This window comes from Talpa occidentalis, unplaced genomic scaffold, assembly GCF_014898055.3.
Source record: "Talpa occidentalis isolate TD23 unplaced genomic scaffold, MPIMG_talOcc4v2.1 talOcc4.17, whole genome shotgun sequence".
Lineage (NCBI taxonomy): Eukaryota > Metazoa > Chordata > Mammalia > Eulipotyphla > Talpidae > Talpa > Talpa occidentalis.
Window position 1 is genome coordinate 22333773 of NW_023601754.1, and position 27597 is coordinate 22361369.

The 27597-nt window shown below is 45.6% G+C and overlaps 1 protein-coding gene across 1 annotated transcript in view; it reads left to right on the plus strand.

Moving 5' to 3' along the window:
- The window catches only part of ABCC11 (ATP binding cassette subfamily C member 11), a 59556-nt gene that overhangs the window by 20687 nt on the left and 11272 nt on the right, over window positions 1–27597 (plus strand). The window contains exons 11-22 of the mRNA XM_037518076.1: window positions 31–102; window positions 2467–2591; window positions 4701–4773; window positions 5344–5547; window positions 6809–6943; window positions 7023–7116; window positions 9925–10014; window positions 12467–12570; window positions 21354–21551; window positions 22812–23038; window positions 23170–23307; window positions 24727–24913. Of these exons, the coding sequence (XP_037373973.1) occupies window positions 31–102; window positions 2467–2591; window positions 4701–4773; window positions 5344–5547; window positions 6809–6943; window positions 7023–7116; window positions 9925–10014; window positions 12467–12570; window positions 21354–21551; window positions 22812–23038; window positions 23170–23307; window positions 24727–24913 (1647 nt within the window). The remainder of the gene's footprint in view (window positions 1–30; window positions 103–2466; window positions 2592–4700; window positions 4774–5343; window positions 5548–6808; window positions 6944–7022; window positions 7117–9924; window positions 10015–12466; window positions 12571–21353; window positions 21552–22811; window positions 23039–23169; window positions 23308–24726; window positions 24914–27597) is intronic.

The following is a 27597-nucleotide window of genomic DNA, read 5'->3' on the forward strand; positions in this document are numbered from 1 at the left end:
GTCCTAACTCTGTCCTCCTTGGCTCTGCAGGGGATGATGTTAGGAGTCTGTGGCAACACGGGGAGTGGCAAGAGCAGCCTGCTGTCGGCCTTGCTGGGGGAGGTAAGTAACACGTGGCCCAGGCACATCTACCCATGGCCAGGCCATATGCCCCTAAGCTCAGTACCCCCAGGAAGTCACACCAGCACTTTCTTCCCCAAAAGGGTCTGCACCAATACAATTTTTGTAAAGTCAGTTGAATTTTTTGTAAACTAAAGTCAGTTGAATTCTGCAATCATAGGCTTTGTTCTGGTTTAGTGTTGTTAGTTTCTTTGCTTTGGTTCTCTATAATCTACATATAAGTGAAATCATCTGGTATTTGTCTTTCTTCCCCTGGGTTTTTTCACATATAAACCCTTCAATTCCATCCATGTTGTCGCAAATGGCAAGAATTCATCTTTCTTTTTATTATTTATTTATTTATTTTTAAAAAAGATTATTTATGCATGCAAGAATTGGGGTACAGGCCAGAAATGTGTGTGGGGGGTGAGAGGAACAGAACAGAGTGTTCCCCACAGAGTAGGGAACAGAATAGGCAGACTAATGAAATACACTGCTGAGGGGAGCAGCAGGTGAGACAGTAGAGAGTCTGCTGCACCATGTGGGTTGCTCCCTGGCCGGCTGGGAATCGAACCCAGACAGTTCGACACTAAACCAGAACAACACTAAACCAGAACAAAGCCTAAAATGTGATTGCAAAATTCAACTGCACACAGTTTCACAGAGCTGTGCTCAACCCATTGTACCACCAGGGAGGCCCCAGGAGTCTCAATGTTTAAGATGATGGTAAAAATCACTTACCAAGACAAACTAGACTGGGTTGTCTGTCCCTTGCAAGACAGTATAGCAAATATGGAGGGAGAAATGAGGAGGGAAGAAGGAAGAGGGAAGAGGGGTGGATGAGAGGAGACTCTCCCCATGTGGGACAGTCTGATGCCCCTGCGTGAAACTGACATGCCACTAGCTGCCCTGCCTTTGAGAGCTGAATGTCCAGCAGCATTGGCTCTAGATGTTCTTGAGGTCTGCTTAGTCTGCAGCCATGTGGATTGCCAACCCACCCCTTCTCCAGATGCCCCAAACCCCAAACTCTTTCCCCAAACATCTGAGGTCACATTGCACACCTCTTAGTGAGCAACAACTGAAAATGGCCACAACACCTGGTTTCCATTTATGGCGACCACCCCTCCTGGGGTTCTTAACCCCAGTCCCATTTCCAGGGCTTCTCTCTCCCCCTCCTTTCTTTGCCCATTATGTTTTTGAGAGAACTAACAATTGCCCTTGTTTTACTCAACCCTCCCTCAGTTCCTTCTCCCAGATGCACATGGCCAAGCGCATTGCCTCCTGGGGATGTGCTCGTGTGATCAGTAGGTCAGTAGCCATCCTCTCCTCACACAGCTGTCTGGCAGCTCATTTCTCTGTTCTTCCCCATGACGGCCTTCCCCCAACTACTTTGCAACTGCAGAGAAAGAGAATCCACTTTTCAAAAAATGGCAAAAATAATTTTTTAAATAAAGATTTATTTATTTATGCATACAAGAACGGGGGTGTAGATCAAAGGTGCATGGGGTGAGAGGATTCACTAGAGGCAAAGTGGGGAGCAGAACAGGCAGATTGACTGAAATACACTGCTGAGGGGAGCAGCGGGCGAGTCAGGAGAGGTCTACCACGCCGTGTGGGTAACTCCCTGGCCAGGGATCGAACTCATGCTGCAGAGGCTGCCAATAGCTTCATAGTGCTGACATTCAACCCCTTGCACCATCAGGGAGGCCCCTGTTGTTGGTTTTATGTGTGTTTTAAAACTTACCATACAGAAAAGCAGGAAGGACGTGACAGTAGAGACCCAAATATCCAACCAGCCAGATTCAACAGTTGATAACATTCATATATTTGCCTCTTCCTCGTAGTTATGTATTTTGTAGAACTATTTTACTTTACAGAGACTATGACCCTTCCCCAACTAAGTACCTCATCATGATGTCGAAAGAATACAGACATTTCCCATCTGACCATGATGCCATCATCACACCTGACATTAGTAATAATTTTTTCTGCTTCTTGTCCCAAGTTGCCTAATCCAGGGATGGAAGGAGATGACCCAGAACTTTCCATCTTATGCGAAAGGCATGGAAGAAATGCTTGTTGGGGAAATAAGAGAGAAAAAAAAAAAAAAAAGGATGTTTTTCTTCAACCCAAGCCTTGCGTTTGGTCCCAGTAGGAACTGGTCAGACTTAGCTCCAGCTGCTTCCCCTTGTTCTAAAGACTTTCCTCAGACTCACTGGGGGCCCTGCACGACCTTGTCACAAGGCCCAGTTATGTAGACCCTCCTGGGACCTAGAGTCTGGGGAGGCCTGGGCTCTGTGGCTGCTGAGCCAGGCAATGTCCGTCTTGGCTGGGCCTGGTCCTGAGGTTATACTCATCCCACTGCAGATGTACTTGCTGGAGGGCTCTGTGGGGGTACACAGAAGCCTGGCCTATGTCCCCCAGCAGGCCTGGATCATCGGGGCCAGCGTCAGGGAGAACATCCTCATGGGAAGCCAGTTCGACCAGGCCCGGTAAGCTTCTGGGAGGGCAGGGAGGGCCATGGAATGTGTAAAGACTGGTTTGGGGGAGGGACCCCTAACTAATACTAGTAATTTTACAACTGCTATTAGTTGCTGGGGGTGCGCTTTTATGCATCACCATATTTCTACCTCATTGTGAAAGAAAGATGCTTATCATACCCATCTGCTAGATGAGTCAGCAGAGGCCCCACGAGGTGAAATATTGATTTGCTCAAAGTCACACTGCTGGGAGGGTGTGATAGGGCCATGATTAAAACTCACTTGCTTTCAGGGAGCTTCATGTTTAAGTGTTAGACTATTCAAGCTCAAAATAACCCTCCCTGTCTAACAATGTTCCTTTTAAACTTCTTTGGTATTAATTTGTTCCTTAAATTCCTAAGACTACAGGCAAAGCAAATAGGGTGTGCAGGGTACACCGTGTAGAGGGGATAGGTTCATGGCTGTGGGCCACCCGCTCCCTACCCTGTGCCCCGCTTCCCTGTGCCCCTCTCTCTCCCAGGGCCCCGGGCTTGACCTGCTTGAGGCAACACTGGATAATCACACACTTGAGTGGATGATCCAGGAAAACTGCCCTGCATTTTGCAACTGAGCTTCCAGCTATGGTGCACTCTGGCCTTCTTTGCTTGACTGCCAACCGCAACGCTGTAGGCGAGTGACCTGGAGCGATGCACCCTGGCCCTTGCCGCTGCTTGTCCTGTGAGCTCCTCAACTCGGGTCCACTGCCAACACATGGGCACCCTGTTTGCCCCACTGCCACACCCTGCCTGCTTCTCTTCCCTAGTTGCCAAATTCTTCCCAAATCTCCCAAGTCAGTGTAATGACATCCTGGAATGTACAGCCAGGGGACCTGACACCCCTTTCTGATCCCCTCCACTTCTAACTGGTCCCTGGACAACTCTGTCCTCTCAATATCACTGGTGTTCTTGAATGTCCCCCTCTTTGACATCTTCCCCTGCGGGCCCAGGCTGTGACCGCTGGCTTGAGCTGTTCTCACTGCCCCTGCCCTGGTTTTCTCTGGCTCTGTTCTCCCTGTGCACAACTTCCAGGACAGTTGTCTGCCACATGACTCCCACCCTGTCGCTGCTCTGCTTCCAGACTGATCGGGCTCCTAGGGGGAGGTTTTGATATAATTGTTGAAAAGTAAAAACTCACCATGACTCAGCAAATCCACTTGCTAGGCATTTAGTGCAAAAATTCACCCATGAATACAAAGACCCATAAGAATGTTCACACAGCATTGTTCAAAGTAGCAAGAGATTAGAAACAACCTGAATGTGTGGCATTAGGATACTGGTTAAATAATTTCTGGCGTAGAAGGAAAAGGAAAAATATTGCATAGTTTCACTTACAGGAGGGATATAGGGGAATTAAATAAGGGATTAGAAAAAAATGATTATAATTAATTAAAAAACCAAAATTAACAGACAACTATAGATCAGAGACATTCCTCAGGGGATGGGGTGGGGGGGCAGAGGGATCAAAACAGGGGAGGGAAGAGCATGAAGGACTATGGTGATGGTGCATGGGTGAGCTGATGGTGGAAATTTTATGGGGACTACACCTGAGAAGAGAAAGGATGCATTGTACAAAAATAAAGAATGATGTAAAATATATACAAATAAAATATGGAAAAATAAATAAAATAGAAGCAGTAGCAATCACTAACCAAAATAATAATAATAATAATAATAATAATAATAATAATTTCTGGTGCGGCTATGCAATGGCACAATTGTGCCATTAAAACAATGTAAACATATATATGTTGCATGAGACTGACATGACTAAATTATTTTTGAATAAACACATAAGAAACTGTAATAGGGACCATGCCCAAGGAAAGCAACTGAGGCTCAAAGATGCCAGGTTACCTTGCTTGACACCATATCTCCTCTCTGTTCTGCTCTAATAGCAAGTGCACATATAAGATTAAAGGAAATGAAAGAAGGAAGGGAATGAAAAAAACCCTCCAGTGGTTTACCCTGAAGCACAAGATCAAGTTCAAATTGCTTTGCATGTGATGTAAGACTTTTCACTCCCACACTTGTGTGTTGGAGGGCCTGTGGTCCTCCTGTCCCATCAACTCCATGTCCTTCACAGGTACCTCCAGGTGCTCCACTGCTGCTCCCTGATACGGGATCTGGAAAGTCTGCCCTTTGGAGACATGACTGAGGTGAGCGGGAGGCGAGCAGCCCTGGCTCTGTTGGGCTGGGGCCTGTGCAGGGTCCTCAGGCTCCTTGTGGAAGGTGGCTCTTCCCATGACAGCAGTAGGGTCCCTCGGCCCCCCAAACCTGCTCCCCTCCCACCCCAGCCTGTGCAGCTCTGTCCTGGTGGAGCATTGTGTTTGTGTGAATAGTCTTACACAAGTCAGGCTGATGGTCCCACAAGTTCACCATCACAGTCCTTGGAGATCTAAAGCAGAGTCTAACAGGAGACTGCTCTTTCTTGGAAATGAATGATGACTCTAATTATCTAAACAGTTAAAGGTTTAATATGCCTTTCCAGAAATTAATAGATTTAGAAAATTGTATGTAATTAGGAGTAATAAAATATAAATGAACTTGAAACTAGTTTTTCATCCTCTACTCAACAATATTTGAAAAACATTTTTTAAGTGTCAGGGGTGTCAAATAATGAGGAGTGTGTACTGAGGGGTTTGGTTAATTACTTCTGCCCTGGCGGATTCGAGCAGCCAACCTGGGCTCATCCTCTGGACTGGTTATCTTTGGTTGCCTGTCCACAGATCGGGGAGCGGGGCCTCAACCTCTCAGGGGGCCAGAAGCAGCGCATCAGCCTGGCCCGCGCTGTCTACTCTGACCGTGAGCTCTACCTGCTAGACGACCCCCTCTCGGCCCTGGATGCCCATGTGGGGAGGCACGTCTTTGAGGAATGCATCAAGAAGACACTCCAGGGGAAGACAGTCATCCTGGTGACTCACCAGCTGCAGGTGACCACCTCCTGGCCATGAGTGATGGATAATGTAGATTCTTAAGTCCTGATGCTTTCAGAGTAGGATCCCTAAGACCCTCACATCTGCCTCCCCTTCATCTCAGACTAGGCCCCCCAAAGCTGGAGAAGTGTTGCCAGGAACTTGGACTGCCTCTCCTTCCACTTGCAGAGATTGGCAAAGGTGGTTGGCAAAGGATCGCTAGGGCTGGTGAAAATTGAAATCAAATTTTAAGGCTTCATTTATCTTCAAAATTTTATGGATGGGCTCCTGCTTTTGGAGTTAAAAAAAAAAAAGGGAAAAATTCCCTCATAGCTGAATTCCCTAAGCTTGGCATTCTTATCAAGTGCAGTGGCCATGCCCGGGACTCCCTCTTTCCCTGGATATTTATGTTTTCAGACTTGGCCTTGGGCTCCAAACAGTACTATTGTTGCTATTTATTATTATTATTATTATTATTATTTCCTCTTCTATTTTGTTCTTCCTATTTTTTTTTTGTCTAAAACATTTAAGACCTAGAGAAGGTGTGGGAAATAATCTACTATCACCTGGATGAAACAATAAATTGAGACTCTTGCAGTTACAGTCATTCCCTGCCTCCTGCTCATCTCACTCTATTGTTCACTGTTCCAGAAATGTCTTCCTGCTTTAACAACATATGTCTGCCTCTCTACACATGATAAAGTGATATAATTTAAAGATAAATCTTTAAACTTTATATATAATTCATGTTTTACCTTCCCTGTTCTTTGATAATTGGTCTTTTCCACTAATCCTTCTGTTTTGACATATTCCATGTTGACTCACACACCTGCATTGCCTTGGCAGTGCTTTGGTATTCCTGTATCTGACTATGCTGGAGTTTATTTTGTGAGGGTGGACATTTAGTTTGTCTCCTGCTTCTCACTGCAACCAAAAACTGCTTCAGTGTACCCCTTTCTACCTGTGTCTTAATGTACACGTTTGAGAGTTTTCTTAGAAGAGTTTTAAGAGTCAATTGTTGGTTCAAGATTCCTCAGGAATCTCCAGATACTGTCAAATTGAAAGTGGGTGTGCCAACCTATGCCCCCTCCCCCAAACTGGTGACCGCTCCCTCTGTCACCAGTCACCACCAACACATGCTTGTCCAACATAGACCTTTGCCAACCTGGTGGTCAGGTAACATTTTATCTTGCTTTAAATTTACGTTTTCCTTTTCCATAATGAAGTTGAAGCTCTTTTCATGTGCTTACTGATGACCTTATTTCTTCTGACCCTCCAGTATTTAGAGTTTTGTGACCAGATCATTTTGCTAGAAGATGGGAAAATCTGTGAAAAAGGAATTCACAGTGAGTTAATACAGAAAAAGGGGCAATATGCCAAACTCATCCAGAAGATGCTCAAGAAAGCCACACAGGTGATTTCCACCTCACTGCACCCCCACTTCCTGTGGGATGGAGTACCACCTGCATCCACACCATGTGCTTTCTCCCCAGGACCGGCTGCAGGACACAGCTAAGACAGAAGAGCCACGGGCAGAGGGTCAGGCCCAGGTTCCCTCCCTGGAACAGCCTCTTGGTGAAAATGCTGGTAATGGTGCTGGGGACCAGGGGGAGGATGTCCATTTCTGCCCATCCCCTGGGGCTCCTGGCATTTCCTCCTGGACCCCAGAGTGGCCATGTCCCCCCAATCTGGGATCCTAGACGTCACGCACATAGGCAACAGATCCAAGTAGTTGGGGGCTGTGGAGTGTGGACTGTGCTGCTCAGGAGGTCAGGGGGATCCAGAAAATGAGTGTCATTGGGGCCACAGTGGAGAGCATGGAATAGTCAGGAAGAGGAGAGCTTGAGCCTGGAGCAGCGCAGACTTGAAACTTTGCCAGGTGTCCATGCAATCGTTCATTACATGTTGGTTGAGAACAAATATTTCAAAATCAGAAGTGACTCTGGCTCAGTCCCTGATGTCCAGAAGCTCATGACCTTGCTCTGTTTTGGGACAGGGTAGAACAGAAAGAGCTCCTTTGTTAAAGTCACATAAATTCTGTATTTGAGTCTGCGCTCTGCTGCTTCGAAAGCTGAGTCACCTTGGCCAAGCAACTGAACCTTTGGGCTCTCATGGCGGACATGGAGGTGATAGTGCTTATTTTGCAGGATTCTGGTAGATATTAGATGAAGTCAGGTGTAGGGAAGCCTCCAGGACATCGTAGACTCTTGTCATTAAGAGTCTTCAGCTGCAAAGATTAGAAGCTCATTTGAGCAGAAAAAATAATGAATGGGCAGGAAAGACTATAGTTCACAGAATGAAAGGGAAGGTGAAGAATCAGGCCTCAGCAGCTTAGGGTTCTAAGTAATAGGAACAAGAATACCACCTTTTTTCTTTTAATCGAGGTGTTCTTTTTTTAAAGATTTATTTATTTATTTTATTTATACAAGAGCTGGGGTACAGGTCAGAGTCATGGGAGGGCAAGAGGATTCACCAGAGACAGAGTGGGGAACAGAACAGGCAGATGGACTGAAAGCACTGCTGAGGGGAGCAGCGGGCGAGACAGGAGAGGTCTGCTGCGCCATGTGGGATTCTCCCTGGCTGGGGATCGAACCAGCGCTGCGGAGGGTGCGGACAGCTTCACAGCACTACGCTCAACCCACTGTACCACCCAGGAGGCCCCGAGGTGTTCTTTTAATTGTTTGTATTTTAGGGGTATAGGATCTCCACCTTCAGGTGTTGGTACTACAGCACATGCTCTACTAAAGTACCCATCATCCACCACCACAGTCCATTATAATGCTTCTTCCCCATTTTCTTCTCACCTTCTCCTCTCTCTCCCACTCAGTTCTAGAATCAGATTTCTAGGGTTTGTTATTGGTTTGCTTTTATCTGATCCTTTGCATTATTTCTCTATATTCCACAAATAAGTGACACCATCTGGTAATTCTCTGTCTCTTTTTGATTTATTTCACTTAGCATAACCCCTCCAGTTCACAAATGACAAGAGTATATCTTTTTTATTGCTGAGTAGTATTCCATGGTGTGTATATATCACATCTTCCTGATCTACTCATCTGTTATTTGGTACTCAGGTTATTTCCATAGCTTGGCTACTGTAAATAGTGCTGCAATAAACGTGGGAGGGCATGTATCACTTCAAATTTTGTGTTTTTGCATCCTTTGGATAGATACCTAGAAGTAAAATTGCTGGGTTATCTGATAGATTCACTTTTAATATTTTGAGAAACCTAATATTTTGAGATATTGTTTTCCAGAGTGGCTGGACCAGTCTGCATTCCCACCAACAATGTACAAGAGTTCCTTTTTGGCCACATCCTCACCAACACTTGTTGTTTCTGGTCTTTTTGATATGGGCTTTTTGAAGAAAACCTGCTCCAATTGTTTCCATGCTAGCAATTTCCCTCAAGATTCAATTTCTAGGGGACTTCCTGGTGGCACAAGGGGTTAAGTCTCAGCACTATGAAGGTATTTGCAGCCACTGCAGCATGAGTTCGATCTCCAGCCAGGGAGCTGACCCACATGGCACAGCAGACCCCTTTTGTCTTGCCCGCTACTCCCCTCAGCAGTATATTTCAGTCAGTCTACCTGTTCTGCTCCCAACTCTGTCTCTGATGAATCCTCTCACTGCCCCCTCCCCCAACTCCTGACCCACATTGCAGTTTTTGTATGCATAAATAAATAAAATAAATCTTAAAAAAAAAGATTCAATTTCTAGAAAGAGATCTTTCTTCCCTGGGAAAAAAATAGATAGAGTGTTGTTACTAGAACAAGGCAGAGTGTCTGGCAGAAACAACAGATATTCCTCACAATGCAGCTTCCCTGGTTGCTGTTTGTCATCAACAGCATCTACCAGCATCTCCAGATATTGGTCTCTCTGCCCTGCCTTGGACTGAGAGACTGCCCTGGGTTGGTGCCAGAAGTATATTGCTGCAAACTGTCTTAGCAATCATTTATAGAACTGCCAATTGTCAGGTGAGGAAACAGAGAGGTTTAAGTGATTTGCCTGAGGTCACACAGTACCTTGATAATAATTCTGGAACCCAGGTTTCCTGGCACCAGGCTATCACTTTCTTCAATTTCTCCTTCTTCCTATCAACCAAGTGAGCTGTTAGAATTATTGAATGACTAGGGATGGACCCCTTTCTGGATTCTGAAGTTCATTTCAAAGATGACTTTCAGCAGAATTTTCTAAGGAAACCTGCTGGTTGGATTCAGACTTGGGTGGGGCACAGCAGCTGGAGGGCAGAAAAGGCTGAAGCAGGGTGGATGTGGGTGGGGGGACATGGGGTGGGATGGGGTGGGCGGAGGCTTAGCAAGGTCTCCTTGGGATGCTGGAAGGAGATGCAGCTTATTGGGAGATATATAGTTTCCTTCTTCTCTTACATCATCCAGGCCTGCAAAATCAGCTCACAAAGAAGGAGCAGATGGAAGAAGGGTCCCTGACTTGGAGAATCTATTACCACTACATCCAGGCAGCCGGAGGTATGGTCTGTCAGCGGCCCCATGCCAGGTCCGGACCTCTCCCACCAGTCCTATCCCCAATGCTGGGTCAGACATCTGTGAGGTGAGGTGCAGTAGAGTGATGGTACAGAGGAGTGATGTCATACACATTTAACCATGCTCAATTATTGTAACACTACCAGTCTATGCTGGAAGTTGTTTTCTTGCTTCCTGTGTTAAGATGGTCCTGGGACTTGCTTTAGATGATATGGTTAGGCACACAGACATGTACGTTATTTTCATGAAGGAGTAAGTTTATAGTCACAGACTGGAGAAGTAGGAGGCATGGCATGACACTGGGCCACTTGGGCAAGCTCCAGAGGTGGCCAGAGGCAGAGGGTGAGACTAGAGGGCATGGCCCACAGCCCTGATTGGGTTTTTTGTGGGAAGGAGTAGATGAGGCAGGGTAGGTACGTCAAGCCAGCTTAGGATAGGGTAGTTTCAATGGTTTCTAGGGTCTCTGGGCTGTAGGGGTCTCTAGCTGTCCTGACCTGATTTAAGGCAAGGGTGATATTGACTTGATATGTGAGGATTTAAATGGTAAAGGAGACACTTGGGAGTGTAAGTTTTGAATTGACTGGTTTATATATCAAAGGTAAGCTTGCAGGGAGTCATTCTCTATTTCTAGGAATTAGGTAGCCTAGGGGAGCAGTCCTTCCAGGATCAAAGCCCCAGATGCCAGAGCTTCAAGAATACAAAACATAAGAAAATTTTGTTAGTATAGTACATTCTAATTTGGTGTTATTCAAACTGCAGGTCCTGACCCAGTAGTGAGTTGTGAAATCAGTTGAGTGGATTATAAGCAGTATTCTGAGAATTGAGGAAGAAAAGAATAGTAAATATTAACACACACCACATGGAGTCACGTTGGTGAAGTTTTGACTTCGCGTGTGGTTAAAATATGTTTCTGAAGGCAGATGGCAGAAGTTTCAGAGCTTGCTGTTTTACTACATGGTGGGCATTAAAAAATTTACACACACAGAACTACAATGTTGTGAACACAAGGCCAATTAAAAAACATTGTACTTTTGAGTTGTTTAAGGGATTTTTGAGGGTCATTTTAGCTCCATGCCAACTTTTTACTCTTCATTGATTTTGGAACCTAACCTATGTGAGGTGTGTCTATCTAGCTGGGGGAGGAAGAGGTGGGTTGCATGTAGGGGGTCACCATCCTCTCCCTTCCACCTTGGGCATCCCTGCAGGCATGACATGAAGGGGCCAGAGTAGGGAAAGAGCAAATGCTTGTGAAATCCATGAAAGAATCAAGCACTTATAGGTGGAATATAGGGGAACCAAATAAGACATCAGGGGAAAAAAATAATAACAACACAAAACACAACACAACAAAACAAAAACAAACACAACTATAAACCAGAGAATCCTGCAGGGGAGAGGGAGGGAGAGACCAGAGGGAGGGAGGGAGGAGCACAGGAGACTGAGGTGATGGTGCACGGGTGCATTGGGGAAGGAAACTCTATGGGGACTATTCTGGGGGGTGGAGGGGGGTAAGCAAACATTGTTGAAAAATGAACAATGATGTAAAAAATATATATTTTTAAAAAAGAAGCCAACAATCCATCTGTATTTGCAAAGTACCTAGTATGGGCTAGGTTCTCTGCCACCCTTTGGAGGGAAGGGGACAAAGAGCCACCTAAGAACTGACCCTGGGGTCTGCTGGAATGTGACATCTACATCTACCAGCCGGCGAGAGAGCTCTCTGGGGCCAGGCCTTGACTCTGGTGGCAGCGGTGTAAGAGGTGGCCTTGGCTGGGGTTTGGAGGAAGGATAGAATTCAGAAAAAGACACATGGGCATGGGACACAGGCCAGGTAGGTGGGTCGCGTGCTGGCCCGAAGGGCAGATGCTGAAGGAGGAAATATCCTGGATTCCCCCATCCTTGACTTCTTTCAGTCCAGATCCATCACTCACCAGCTCTGTGACTTTGGGCAAGTTATTTCCCTTCTTGGAGATTCTGCAACTGGGACTAGGAATTCCTAGCTCAGAAATGATGCTTCTGTCTAGGACAATGCCTAGCACCCAGGATATAATAGTACAAACTCCATGAAAGGTCTCTGCTGTTAATTTTAAAATTGAGTCCTCACCTCAGATTTTACACAAGGGCAAACTAATGTCTCTAGAATTTTGCATACATACCAAACACTGGGGTGGGTGCTTGACAAACGTCATCTCATGTTATCTGCAGAGCAGCCTTGCTAGGCAGGGAGACTCATACTTCATAGGTAAGGAAGTGGATTGTCACTGACATTTGACACCTGGTCCAGGGTCACTTAGCTTGTAAGTAGTGGAACCAGTATTTGAACCCAGGGCTTTCTGACTTTAAAATACAGTTCTTCCCATCCTCCAAGGCATCAAGGGAATCCCAGGGTGTGAGATCAGTTTCTCAGCAGTTGTCAGGCACCTCCCTTTCTCTCCAGGTTGCGTGGTCTCCTCCCTGGTTTTCCTCCTCATGGCAGTGGTCATCTTCCTCGTGACCTTCAACTTCCGGTGGCTGAGCTACTGGCTACAGCAGGGCTCAGGGGTGAGTGCCATGGTGGGGTGGGGGTGTTTCGGTGAGCTCATGTGGAATGGGGTGGTTTCCTTTGTCTTGGGACCCATGTGGGCCAGAGCACAGGCTAGAGCCCCCTGGAGGTGCCCAGGGCCTGCCAATGCTGAGGTAACACCTGGAGCTCTGGGGAGCACCTCTGGGGCCTGAACTGGAGCCTCTTTCCTGGCTCAGACTCCTGTGGTCACAGAACGAGCAATCCTGTGGGGACAAAACCAAGAGGTTTCTCTCCTCAAATAGCTCCCCAAGAATGCTTTATGATCCACCATAGTGACTTTCTCTTGTGGCAGTGTTTTGCCTCCTCACAAAGTTTTCTCAAAACCTGCTTCTGTACACCTTGTTGGGATTGGGGCCACACCAATGACACTCAGTCAGACATTACTTAAAGCAGGGAAAGCATTCCATTCTGTCACTGCTGGCAGCAAGGGGAGGAGCTGCTCTTCATTCCAATTCGTTCCGATTTGTCCAGAGGTGAGTTGGGCATGCTCAAGGGAGAATGGGGGCTGCATGGCGTTAGGGGGCTCATAGAGCCAGCGGGAAAGAAAGTACCAGTGGCTGGTAAGCATGAATGCACCTAGGCCGATGGGTCTGCCAGCTGTGGCTAAGGAAGGAAGAAAAGTCTAACCCCTCACAGGGAGGGGCACGAGGCCCTCTCCTTCCTCAAGATGGCGTTTCCCAGGAATATGTCCAGCCTTTGAGACTATATCTGGGACTAGGAATTCCTACTCAGGATGATGTGTCTGTCTAGGGCAAAGCCTGCCACAAAGTCCATAATAACACAAGTTATGAAAGGTTATTGCTGTTATTTTTAAAATTGAATCCTTAGGGTTTTTTTTAAACATTTATTTTTATTTATTTATGCATACAAGAGCTGGGTTGTAGGCCAGAGGTGTGGAGGGTTAGAGGCCAGAGACAGAGCAGATCTACTGAACAGATCAGGATAGAGCAGAACAGGCAGATCTACTGACATATATTGCTAAAGGGGGCAGTGGATGAGATAGGAGAGGTCTAACTCAGGCTGAACTCAGGCCGTAGCAGTGATAGCGCTGAGACTCAACCCCTGTGCCACCTCTGGTTTTGCATAAGGGTAACTGACTTCTCTAGAATTCTGCATATCTACCAAGCACTGGATTGCCTGAAATACATATTCACACTTCTGAGCCCTTTCTAGTAGTGCTCTAAGGAAAGCAGGTCAAGGGCCTAGCTTGGCTAATAGAAATAGTCAATTTTCCTTACAGGTGTGAGCTTTCTCAGGCAGCCTCAAACTCCCCCCACCCCCAGCCTCTAGAAACCCTGCCAGAGTTTGGTCAAGACACTTAGTGCAGGGCTGAGGGTGGAGCTGTGCTGTGGTGAGGGTTCTGAGCTCTCAGCCATCATGTGCCAGGTTAATTTATTACTTTGTAAACCGACTTCAGAGGTCTGTCCCTCTGTCTGTCTTTTTGTGGGAGGAAACTGTGCTTAAAGAGGATAAAGCACCAGCCCTGGGACTGGAAGTTGCCAGAACTTGATTTGGCACTCTGAATCCGAGTCATGATTTTTCAGCGCTCTATTTGATTAACTCTTGAGTCACATGTCTGGTGGGATTTGGTCAGCAAAACAGAAGCCACTTGAAGAATGCAGAGCTTTCAGAGAGTTAACCCGGGAGTCCGAGGCAATGTAAAATTGGAAGGGCTGGATAGGAGAGGGGAAGGCTCCAGCCATTCAGAGGCAGGCAGCACCCCAGGGCCCGATGCCCAGAGGACTCATGAGCCCTTGGCCAAACTCCTGCCCACAGTTGCCACGAGGTGTGATGCCTTCACTTTCAGCCTGTAGACTTCCTGAGTGGCTCTTCTTAGAAGCTGGTGTGAACTCATTTTTGCAAAGAGGCTGGGAAGGAAGTTTCCAGGCTTCCCTCTGTGTGGCAGTGGTAAAGGCAGAAGGGGCAAGGCATCATTCGATGGGTGATACTCTAGCTCAAATTTCTAACACCACAGAGTGAAGTAATTTATCAAGCTATTTTCACCCTGAGGAAAAAGAGAGGACACTAGACACAGGCTGCCGTAGGACAAAGATGCATTGAGAGAGGGTCCCTCGGCGGCCCTGGGGCTCTTTGGAACCGTGGGATGGAGGGGGTGATGGAGTGGAGGGAAGTGGTGGACATAGGATAGGCCAGGGAGACTGCAGTGGGGGCAGGCGACAGGCAGTGGGGGCTAATCCAGGCAAAAGGAAGGGCAAAGCAGAAGCCTGGAGCGTGAAGGTTTTAACATGGAATTTGACTGTGTACCAGCTACTGAGTCCTATGTGGCCTCAGGGAGAAGGATTTTTCTCCCCATTGAATTTTACCCTGGACTCATGTGGTCTGACTCCCTAAAAATGAAAAGTCACCCTTTTCCTCTATTCACAGGGAATATTTCTTTTTTTTTTTTTTTTTTCTTATGTGGCAGCTCTTTATTTTCTTTTTTTTTTTTTTTTTAATAAATTTTATTGTTATATTCCCCATACAATTGCAGCCCCCCCATTCTGACCCTAATCCCTCCCCTCCCACCCCCGCCCCCCTAAAAGTGTCTCTGGTTCATAGTTTTTTGTTGATTTTGATTTTCACTTTCTTATAGTTATTCATTTTCCTGGTCCCTTATTTAAGTTTTCTAGATTCCTGCTATGAGTGAGACCATCCGGTATTTTTCTTTTTCTTTTTGGCTTATTTTGCTGAGCATGATCCCTTCCAGCGCCATCCATGTTGCTGCAAATTGCATGTGTTTATCTTTTTTGAATGCTGAGTAATATTCCATGGTATATATGTACCACATCTTCTTGATCCAGTCATCTATTTTTGGGCATTTGGGTTGTTTCCAAAGCTTAGCTATTGTAAACAGTGCTGCTATAAACATAGGGGTGCAGGTGTTCTTTGGAATTGATGTTTCTGTGTCCTTTGGGTAAATACCTAGGAGTGGAATTGCTGGATCATATGGAAGCTCTATGTTTAGTAGGTCCAGAAATCTCCACACAGCTCTCCATAGTGGTTGGACCAGTTTGCACTCCCACCAACAGTGCACAAGAGTTCCTTTTTCTCCACATCCTCGCCAACATTTGTTGTTGCTAGTTTTTTTAATATGTGCCATTCTCACTGGTGTAAGATGGTATCTCATGGTAGTTTTGATTTGCATTTCCCTGATGACAAGTGATGTTGAACATTTTTTCATATGCCTGTTGGCCATTTGCATTTCCTCTTCAGAGAAGTTTCTTTTAAGCTCTTCTGCCCATTTTTTGACTGGATTATTTTCTTTGTTGTTGTTGAGTCTCATCAGCTCTTTGCAGATTTTTGTGATCAGTCCTTTATCATTAGTGTTGGGTGCAAAAATGTTCTCCCAGTTGGTGGGGTTTCTCTTTGTTTTTGTTATTGTCTCTTTTGCTGTGCAAAAGCTCTTTAATTTGATGTAGTCCCAGCTGTTTATCTTTGCCTTCACTATCACTGCTTTGGGTGATGTGTCTGTAAAGATGTCTTTGATGTGCAAATCCCGTAGTGTTTCGCCTATATTTCCTTCTATATATTTTATGGTTTCAGGTCTTATGTCTAGTTCTTTAATCCATTTTGAGTTGATTTTTGTGTATGGTGTGAGGTGGTGGTCAAGCTTCATTCTTTTGCATGTAGCGACCCAGTTTTCCCAGCACCATTTATTGAACAAACTTTCTTTGCTCCAATGCATATTCTTTGCTCCTTTGTCAAAGATTAGTTGACCATAAATCTGTGGGTTTATTTCTGGATTTTCTATTTGATTCCATTGGTCTGTATGTCTGTTCTTGTTCCAATACCATGCAGTTTTGATGATTATGGCTTTGTAGTATAGTTTGAAGTCTGGGAGTCTGATGCCTCCATTCCCTTCTTTTTTTTTCAGGAGAGCTTTGGCTATTCGGGGTTTTTGGTGATTCCATATGAATTTCATCAATAATTGTTCTATTTCTTTGAAGAATGACATTGAAATTTTGATTGGAATAGCATTGAATCTGTATATTGCTTTTGGTAGGATGGCCATTTTAATAATGTTTATTCTTCCAATCCATGAGCAGGGGACGTCTCTCCATTTCTTTGTGTCTTCTTCTATTTCTTTTAACAGTGTTTCATAGTTTTCTTTGTATAGGTCCTTTACCTCTTTTGTTAGATTTATTCCCAAATATTTGATTTTTTTTGTTTCAATAACAAAAGGGATGGTCTTTTTGATTTCTTCTTCTTCAGATTTATTGTTTGTGTATAGGAAGGCTACTGACTTTTGCGTGTTGATTTTGTATCCTGCCACTTTACTGAACTGATTGATGAGTTGAATTAGCTTTTCTGTGGAGTTTTTGGGGTTCTCTATGTATAATATCATATCGTCTGCAAATAGTGATAGTTTGACTTCTTCTTTTCCTATTTGGATTCCTTGGATGTCTTTCTCTTGTCTTATTGCCCTGGCTAGGACTTCCAGTATTATATTGAAAAGCAATGGTGAGAGTGGACATCCTTGTCTTGTTCCAGATCTTAATGGAATTGCTTTCAGCTTTTCACCATTGAGAATGATACTGGCTGTTGGCTTGTCATAGATGGCCTTTATGATGTTGAGGTATGTTCCTTGTATCCCCAGAATTTCAAGGGCTTTTTATCATGAATGGGTGTTGCACTTTGTCGAAAGCTTTCTCAGCATCTATTGATATTATCATATGGTTTTTATATTTCTTTTTGTTGATGTGTTGGATAACGTTGATTGATTTTCGGATGTTAAACCATCCTTGTGCCCCTGGAATGAATCCAACTTGGTCGTGGTGAATTATCTTATGGATACATTGTTGGATTCTGATAGCTAAAATTTTATTGAGGATTTTTGCATCCGTGTTCATTAGGGAGATTGGCCTGTAGTTTTCCTTTTTTGTGTTGTCCTTGTTCGGTTTTGGTATTAGTGTAATGTTGGCTTCATAAAACGTGTTTGGTATTGTCCCTTCCTTCTCAATTTTTTGGAAGAGTTTGTGAAGGATAGGCACTAATTCGTCTCTGAATGTTTGGTAGAATTCATTTGTAAATCCATCAGGTCCTGGGCTTTTGTTTTTGGGGAGGTTTTTTATTACCATTTCAATTTCGCTAATTGTAATTGGTCTGTTTAGGTGTTCTATTTCTTCTTTATCTAGCTTTGGGTGATTGTAGAGTTGTAGGAATTTGTCCATCTCCTCTAGATTGTTAAACTTGTTTCCATATAACTGTTCATAGTAGTTACTGATTATTCTTTTGATTTCTGCTGTGTCCGTTGTGATTTCTCCTCTTTCATTGATGATCCTGTTTATTTGTGCTTTCTCCCTTTTTTCCTTTGTGAGCCTGGCTAGGGGTTTGTCTATTTTATTGATTTTTTCGAAGATCCAGCTCTTGGTTTCATTGATCTTTTGGATTGTTTTTTTAGTTTCGATTTCATTTATTTCTGCTTTGGTTTTTATTATTTCTTTTCTTCTACTGGTTTTGGGTTTTTTTGTTGTTCTTTTTCTAGATCTTTGAGCTTCGAGATGAGGTTGTTTCTTTGCGTTCTTTCTTGTTTCTTGATGTGAGCTTCTATTGCTATATATTTTCCTCTTATTACTGCTTTTGCTGCATCCCATACATTTAGGATATTAGTGTCCTCCTTGTCGTTCAATTCAAAAAATTTTTTAATTTCTTCTTTGATCTCCTCATTAGTCCAATGGTCTTCCAGTAGTGTGGTTTTTAATCTCCATGAGGTAGGAAAGTTCCTTGCCTTCTTTTTATGGTTTATTTCTAGTTTGATGCCTTCATGGTCAGAAAAGATGGTTGATATGATTTCAATCTTGGTGTATCTGTTGATGTTTGTCTTGTGCCCCAGTATGTGATCGATCCTGGAGAATGATCCGTGTGCGCTTGAGAAAAATGTGTACTCCGTTTTTTTGGGGTTTAGTGTTCTATAGATGTCTGTTAAGCCTAATTGCTCTAGGTCCTTATTTAGAGCTTTGGTTTCTTTACTTATTTTTTGTCTTGTTGATCTATCCATTGTTGATAGTGGTGTGTTGAAGTCTCCCACTACGTATGTGTTTTCTCTGATGTCTGTTTTCAGAGAGGACAACAGTTGTCTGATATATTTTGGTGCTCCTTCGTTTGGTGAGTATATGTTAATGAGTGTTATTTCTTCTTGAAGTATTGTCCCCTTGATCATAATGTAGTGACCATTGGGGTCTCTTTTTATCTTTTTGAGTTTGAAATCTGTTTTATCTGATATAAGTATAGCTGTTCCTGCTTTCTTTTTTGGTCCATTTGCTTGTAGGATTGTTTTCCATCCTTTAACTTTGAGCCTATTTTTATCTTTTGTAGCTAAATGTGTTTCCTGGAGACAGCAAAAGGTTGGGTTTTGTTTCTTAATCCAGGCTGCCACTCTGTGTCTTTTTATTGAAGAGTTTAGTCCATTTACATTTAGAGTTAATATTGATATGTTAACATCTGTATTTGCCATTGTGTTTGTCTTTCCTTTGATTTTATTTATTTATTCTTTTAATAACTTTTTTTTTTTTTTTGGCCTTCTTTCATTGTTATTCGTCCCTCTGAGGTTCTGGCTTTAGGACTCCTTGTAGTATTTTTTGGAGTGGGGGTTTAGTTGCAATGAAATTCCGGAGTTTCTGTTTGTCTGGGAAGGTCCATATTCTTTCTTCAAAGAGGAAGGAGAGCTTTGCGGGATAGAGTATTCTTGGTTGGCATCTGTTTTCTTGGAGTCTGTTGACTATGTCCCTCCACTCTCTTCTTGCCCGTAGTGTTTCTTCGGAGAAGTCTGATGTCAGCCTGATTGGTTTTCCTTTGAATGTTATCTGTTTCTTCCCTCTTGCCAGCTTCATTATTTTTTCCTTGTCCTGGATTCTTGGGAGCTTTACTATTATGTGTCTTGCTATATTTTTCCTTTCGTCGTGGAAGTTTGGTGTTCTTCTTGCTTCTTGTATATCAATTTTCAGCTCCTTCTTCACATTTGGGAAGTTCTCTTCAATTATCTCTTTGAATATTTTCTCTGTTCCTACATCTCTCTCCTCTCCTTCTGGTATTCCTATAACTCTTATATTTCCTTTCCTCATGGAGTCAGATAGTTCCCGAAGTCTTTCTTCGTTCTTTTTCCTTCGTACTTCTCTTTCCTTTTCTGTTTTGGTTCTTTTTATTTCTGTGTCTTCAAGATTACTTATTCGTTCTTCCATTTCATCTATTCTGCTTTCATTGCTTTTCCCAGAATTCTTTAGTTCTTCCATTAATTCTTTGATCTCCTGCATTTCTTTTACTTCCCTCTTTAGGGACTCAATTTCTTTCTTCTGACCATTGTTTTCCCTCTCTAGGGACTCAATTGCATTCTTCTGATTGTTGATTATTTTTCCCTTATCATTGTTTTCCTTTATGACTTCTGTCAGTTTTTTAATCACGGCAATTTTAAATTCTCTTTCTGGAAGGCTCAGAAATTCTTCCAAGTTATTGTCTTTGCAATCTGGGGGCTGGCTTTCTTTTTGTGGTGTGCTTTTTCTCTGGAGAGTTGCTAGGTTGCGTGTGGTTCTTCTCCTCCCTACTGTCTGTTTTCTAATTTGCCGTATGCGTTGGGACACTGTGTTGTTGGGACTGGCCGGCATCTTGGGTGGGCTTCTCTGTTCCCCTCTGGTTCTTCCAGGAGTCATCTGTCAGTTTCAAGCAGCCTTTAATGGAGAATGGTCCCTGTTCTAAAATGCCGATGTGGGGACACACTCCCCTGTGCGCCTGGTCTGCCCCGGCGGTGGGTTCCTGCTCCCCTCTGGGCTTGGACTGCAGGCCAGAGGGGGTCTGGCGTGGGCGAACTTCCCCCGCTCACCTCTGGCTCCTGAGGAAGCCTTCTGCAGGTAGTCTTTACTGAAGAAATGTCCCTGTTCTAAAATGGTGATGTGGGACACACTCCCTGCGCGTCTGGTCTCAGGCACACTCTTCTGCGCGCCTGGTCTGCCCCGGCTGTGGGTGCTCGCTCCACAGGGAATATTTCTGACACCCAATGTGCAGGGCCTTTCCCGCCCACCCCTCCCCCAACCCCCACCCAATGAACAATTCGCCTTTTCTCTAGACAAACAGACCCCACAGGTTAAGGGCTCAGTCCTGCAAGACTGCCCCCCTTCAGATCCTGGCCACAAGTCTGGACTTACCCTTCTGATCAACCAGTAATAAATCAGGAGTTCCCATGATCCCCTTCTTGGGCTTGATAATTTGCTTGAATGGGTCATGGAACTCAGGGAGACATTTTTACTCATTTCTTATCAGGGATGTGATAAAGGGTACAGAAGAACAGTCAGACGAGGGGGTACAGAGAGTGAGGTCTGAAGGTCCCAAGTGCAGGAGCTTCTCTCTTAATGGAGTTGGGGGCACCACCCTCCTGGTGGTGGGTATGCTCACCAAACTGCAAGCTCTCCAAACCCTGTGCTTTAGGGATTTTATGGTGGCTTCATTACATGGGCATGAGCCATCATGAGCTCAGTCTCTGCTCTTCCACCTCCAAAGGGGCAGGGGCTGAATGCTCCAAGCTTCCACTCAAGGCTCGTTCTCTCTGGTGACCAGCCCTCACGCTGAAGCTAGCCCCTCAAATATACTTTAATAGTTCCAGGGTCTTAGAACCTCTTCTGTCAGAAACCAGAGTCAAAGGCAAACTACTAGAACAAAAGAAACCCTGGCACCTCTACCACTAAGGAGATGTTTTAGGAACTCTGTGCCAAGTATGAGAGACAAAGGCCACATATCTTTCTGACCCTATCACACCTTCTGTTCTTTCTTGAAGACCACCAGCAGCGTAGAGAGCAACAGGACCACTGCAGAACTGGGAGACATCCTGGACAATCCTCAGCTGCCCTTTTACCAGCTGGTGTATGGTCTCATGACCCTGACCCTGATCTGCGTGGGTATCTGTTTCTCTTTGGCTTTCAGCAAGATCACAAGGAAGGCCTCCACAGCACTGCACAACAAGCTCTTCAAGAAGGTACGGGCCTGGGCACTGGGCGGGCTATAGGCGAAACCCTACCCCCCCCCCCCGCTTTAAAATTGCTAGACACTGTGTTTGAACAGTTTTTGGTTTACAGAAATACTGAGCAGAAATACAGAGAATGCTCATATAATCCATAACACCCCTGGGTTCTCCTGTTATTAATATCTTGCATGATATTGCATGGGACATTTGCTATAATCTATGAGCCAATATTGTTCCATCATTATTATTATGAACTAAAGTCTGTAGTTTACATTAAGGTTTACTCTTTATCTGCATTTGGGTTTTGACAAATGTATGCTGACAGATGCACCCTTTTTGTATCATTCAGGACAGTTTCACTGCCCTAAACATTCCCTGGGCTCCATCTAGTCGTCCTTCCTGTCCCCCAGGTCCCTGGCAATCATGGATCTTTTTAACTAGTCCATAGTTTTGCCTTTTCCAGAATGTCATGTTGCAAGTGTACGCTGGGTCAGTGGGTGGGTGGGAGCTGAACATTGATGTTCTGCTGCTGCAATTATGATTCTAAAAGTTTGGTGTCCCTTCCTGGATGGGAGTGGTCACCCCAATGCTTGTCTTTCCAAGGCAGGTACAGTCCTGAGCACTTCAGTGTGTCCTTCCTTCCTTCCTGCCTTCCTTCCTACCCCCTTCCTTATTTTTTTAAAGATTTATTTTTTATTTATGCGTAAAGAACTGGGGTGCAGGCCAGAGGTGCAGGGTCAGGGCTGAGAGTATTCACCAGAGACAGAGTGGGGAGCAGAACAGACAGATTGACAGAAATACACTGCTGAGGGGAGCAGAGGGCAAAGCAGGAGAGGTCTGCCTCACCATACGCGTAGCTCCATAGCTGGGGATCGAACTCATGCTGCAGTGGCTGAGAATAGCTTGATAGCACTGACTTTAACCCCTGGCCACCAGGGAGGCCTGTCATTATTTATTTTAAAATAGCAGCTTTATTGAGCCATAGTTCACATACCATAAGATTATCCCCTTTTTACAAATGAGGACTTTTTTTTTTTTTTTTACAAATAAGACTCAGAGGGGTTAAGTAACTTGTCCAAGGTCACAGAGTAGCCGATGAAAGAGTCAGGCAGCACTGGAGTCCAGGCAGATCAACTTTGGGCCATTGCTTAACCTTCCCTGGACACTCCTTAGGCTGCATCCTGCACCCCTTCAGAGCCTCAGGGTAACTGGAATCCTCATCAAGTCCTGAATGAGAACTGCGCGTGATCTGGATTGCCTTTGTCCCTGCAGGTTTTCCGCTGCCCCATGAGTTTCTTTGACACGACTCCAACAGGCCGACTCCTGAACTGCTTTGCGGGGAACCTGGATGAGTTGGACCAATTCTTGCCCATCTTTGGGGAAGAGTTCCTCATCCTCTCCTTGTCAGTGATTGCCACTGTGGTGATCATCAGCATACTGTCTCCATATATCCTGTTGATGGCCATCATAATCATCGTTATTTGCCTCATTTTCTTTAAGTGAGTGGGGTCTTTTTGCTTGAGACTAGGGTTTGTGTTTTGGGGTGCAATTCTAGCTTGGAAGAGACCAACTCAAATTGCATGGCCCCAGAGGTAGACAGCTGAGGTCACTCACTCTCATTCTCACCCAGGGTGTTCAGGAAGGCCATCAACATATTCAAGAGATTGGAAAACCAGAGTCGCTCTCCCATCTGTTCGCACGTGCTCACCTGTCTGCAAGGCCTGAGCTCCATCCATGTCTATGGAAAAACCGAAGAATTTATCAGCCAGTGAGTTCCGCCGCTGCATCTGCAGATGATGGGGATTGTGGGAGTGATGGGGACCAGGTAGGTAGGAAACACCACATCTGGGGATAGAGTCATCTTCAGCTGGATCAGCGAGGACCTTGTCCTAGTCCACAGGTTTCTCTGGACCACCACAACTTCATCGGTAAGATGGTGCTTTTATAATAATAAAAAGTGTAGGGGATGTGGAGAATGTTTGTAAAATGTAAAAACCCACGCATATGACAGAGGTATGTCAATATAATTCATAGAGGAATTATTTTATCAGCACTTCTTGCATTTTTCTTTTCACTTCTAAACAGGTATCTGATTTTAATAAACTAAAATAAAGAACAATTGCTTCCTTCACTTTGAGCACTCATAGATTTGCCTTCTTAATGTCTGTGGGAGCAAATGCAAATTCCCAGGATTGTTGTGAGGTTTAATTGTGCTGTTTGAATGTATTTAATCTACTTATAAAGATCAGCCAAACATAGTCTTTACAGAATAGCGAGTGTGGTGGAAGACAGCACAGAGACACACACTTTTGTAATAATTCAGGGCTGGCTATGAAAGAGGGCATAGGAGGGGGCAGATATGATGCCATGGGCATCCAGAGGGAAGAGATGAGCCACCACAGGGGGCATCAGGGAAGGCTTCTGCAGCATGGAGCCTCTCAGCCAGCTTCGGAGCTGGGTAAGATTGGGGTATAGCACATGGTGTGTGCTTTTTTGTGTGACTTTTTATTTTTTGCATAGAAAAACTGGGGTGTAGGCCAGAGGTGCAGGTGGTAAGGGGATTCACCAGAGACAGAGTGGGCAGCAGAACAGGCGGGTTTACTGAAATACACTGCTGAGGGGAGCAGCAGGCGAGACAGGAGAGGTGGGTCACCTCCCTGGTCGGGATGGAACTCAGGGTGTAGTGATGATTGCGCTGAGACTTAACCCTTAGGCCACCAGGCAGGCCCCCAGTGTGAGGTCTTTTGACTAAAAGACCTGGATGACTATGGCACCAGCTCTCCCCATGGCACTGGAGTGCACCCATGGGCATGCAGACCCTAGAACGAGGGGTCCTGGAGCAGTGCATCCATCCAGTAGCTCTGAGAAATGCAGGTGCTTAAGACTGACTGGAGATAGAGCCACGAACAAGACCTAGAAAGGGATGGCGTCTCTTCATTCCCTCTTAAAGCCTGGTTTTTATGCACTCTCACTGGCTCAATCAGGATCGCTTAGCCCTCCCAGAACCAGCTATCAAGACCAGGAGAAGAGCATGTGTAGATAGACAAACCAGTATAATTCCCCAAAGAGAAGTCAGGTTGCCTTGATGGGAGTGGGGGCTGGCCACCGGAGGGAGCAGCCAGGGTCCACCCTGAGGAAAAGCTGGGTTAAATAAATATGTGTGTTTTGGGTGTTCTCCCTTTCTCAGGTTTAAAAGGCTCACTGACACACAGAACAGCTACCTGCTGTTGTTTCTGTCTTCCGCGCGATGGCTGGCATTGAGGATAGAACTCATGACCAACCTGGTAACCTTGGCTGTGGCCTTGTTCGTGTCTTTTGGCATTTCCTCTGGTCCCTATTCCTATAAAGCCATGGCGATCAGCCTCGTCTTGCAGGTGAGGGAGGACACTCAGGTTGGGGTGGGGGTGCCATGCCTGTCCTTGGCCTGCAACTCATGGGCAGATTCCGGGGTGGGGGGTTCCTTGGGACTTTGATCACACTGTGTATTTGACTCTGATCTTAGGAGCTGTTTGCTTGGCCTCTGGATCCTGCTGCTTTGCTGTTTCCTTGTTACCTCTGAACTAGGAAGTCTCTATCTAAAGGTGTTTGATGGAATCTTAGAACTTTGGGATTGCAGGGGAGCCCACAGGCAACAGAGTCCAACTCTCTGATTGTGCGGATGGGGAAACTGAGGCCCAGAGTAGGGAAGGCAGGGTCTGGATGGACAGCATTAGAAGCAGAACCACTAGAAGGTTGATCTCTTGGTTTCCTGGCCAGCGTCTTTTCACTTTGCTGTTTACTCATACCTGATTCAGAGTCAGATCTCCCTGAGTCACCTTGGGTGGCTGCTAAGAGGCCCCAGGCGCTCTCCTGGAGCAGAGCTTCTCGGACAGTGCATGAGACTTGGCACAGAGTAGTTGGCTCCAGCTGGCAGGTTTTGACTCTCGGGTTTGGCTTGGGTCTTGGCTCTCGGGTGCAGGAGGGCTATACTTGAGAGCTCTGCCCAAGGGATTCCGAGCAGGTCCAGGTTGGGCAGGGTCTTGGAATCTATTTCTCCAGGGGGTTCTGATGCAACAGCATGCGTACATGTGCCTGCATCTCTTGTGCCCAGTGCACTGGGACATGGCGAGGGACCCTGGCTAAAGTTCATGGCCACCAAGTCATGCAGCAGGGCTGTCCATGAAGGGCTGCGGAGCAGAGGCCAGCTTGGCAGTTGTGTCAGGTAACCCTGGCTGCCTCATGCCAGGCCTTGCCCTCCTCCTGGGGTCTTCAGTGCCTGTCCTTTCTGTGGTTGTGTGGATCTCTCTATCTCTCACTGGCTGGAGATCTCTTATGTCCTACTGCTCAGGCATTCTTCTGAGCCTGCAGAGCCGCTCTATATTGCTCCTTGTTGAATCCTTGCAGCAGGCACATATTTGCCCTCCACAAGCATCTGTGCCTGTGTGTGCAGAACCCCCATGCAGATGGCTGTGCTGTGCTCACACTCATGGCCAGCTGACCAGTACACCAGCCTGGGGATTTACTTGAAGATCACCCTGAGCGGTGCTAGCTCAGTGGTAGCTGTGTGCTCTTCCTTTGAGTTCTCACCACACTCCACAAGACACAGCTAAGTGGTTGAGAATGTGTGGTTTGGAACATCCAGGCTCCAGACGGGCTCTGCCTGTTCTTAGCTATGTGACCAGGAAGTGTGTTACCCCACCCTTCTCCAAACAATCCTCCTTGGGATCCTCCTCTGCAAAGAGAAGATAATGGAAGTTCCCAAATCATGCACTTGTGAGCAATGTGTGTAAACGTGAAGGTTAATGCGTGTTAAGTACCCAGAATAGTGCTTGGCCCAGAATAAATGCTTGATAAATGTTAGCTATTACTGCTCCTGGCGTACAGATACGGAGCTAGAGCTTCAGGGATTTAAGTAACCAGAGTAGGTTCCTGCAGCTGGTGAGAGACAACTTTGCTCCCAGTGGGACACATTCATTTGTCTTCCCTCCCTGCCCTTACTTTTCACCCTCCTTCCCCACTCTGCCTGTCCCTCCCTGCTGCACCCCCACAAGCCTATAATGCACTGATGCAGAGTTGCTTTTGAGTCCTTCCTTCCAGAACTCTGGGGCAGTGCCGAATTGCTGTCATAGGGCCCTTGGTGCCAGAAGTCCTCCTGGCCGATGCACAACCTGGACCGGGAAAGCAAAGCTCAGAGACAGTTGTCCTGTGTTGGCACAGATGAGGCAGGTAGTGGTGAGGGGCACACAGGCACCTGCTCAATGATCTCCCCAGCTTGTCCTGTCATAGGAGGCTAGTGGGGAGCTCTGCCTGGAGGCCTGACTTTGCTTAGAAATGGCCCTGGGTTCTCTCTTACTTCTCAGTGTCTGTTACCTGTTTGGGTATCGCATCTCTGTCTTGGGTAACAACCTCCCAGCCCACCTGCTCCCTCCCCATCAGTCCGTTTTGGTTACAGTTTTCCTGTCACAGCTCTGCTTAGAACCTTCAGCGAATCCTTGCCTTTCAGGCTTCCCAAATCTCAGCCCATGACCCCAAATGTTCTTTCTCCTTGGCCCAAACCTGTACCTTGTAGATGTCTGCATGCATGCTCAAGGAAACTTTGGTCAAGCTTTGGGAGGCAGGAATCCTCATGTGGCTTTGTGGGCCCAAGAGGCATCTCAGTGAATGCTAAAGATGCTTCTGACTATGAGCTAAAGCAAGCCATAAAACCAACTCGAAATGGTCAGGACAGGCTGGGAACATATTATCTGGTATAATCAGAGGTTGGGTTATGGCTGTTTCTGTTGGTGAATTTAGTGACCTAGCGTGAACCCATGATTGGGTCATCTTTTGCTTTGGCAACCGCAGCCTGGCTTTTCTCCTTGGTCACAAGAACAGGTCTACCCAAGGCCACAAAATGGCTGTTGCAGCCCCACGCAACACATTCTCACTCACCAAAGGCTAGAGAAGAGTTAACTTCTTCCAAGTTTCCCTTTTAAGAATAAGGAACGGTTGCTTGCTCTCACTCTTCCTCATGCTTCCTTGGCCAGAATTGTGTCATGGTGCATACCTAAGCCAATCATTGGCACGATGGGTGTAATTA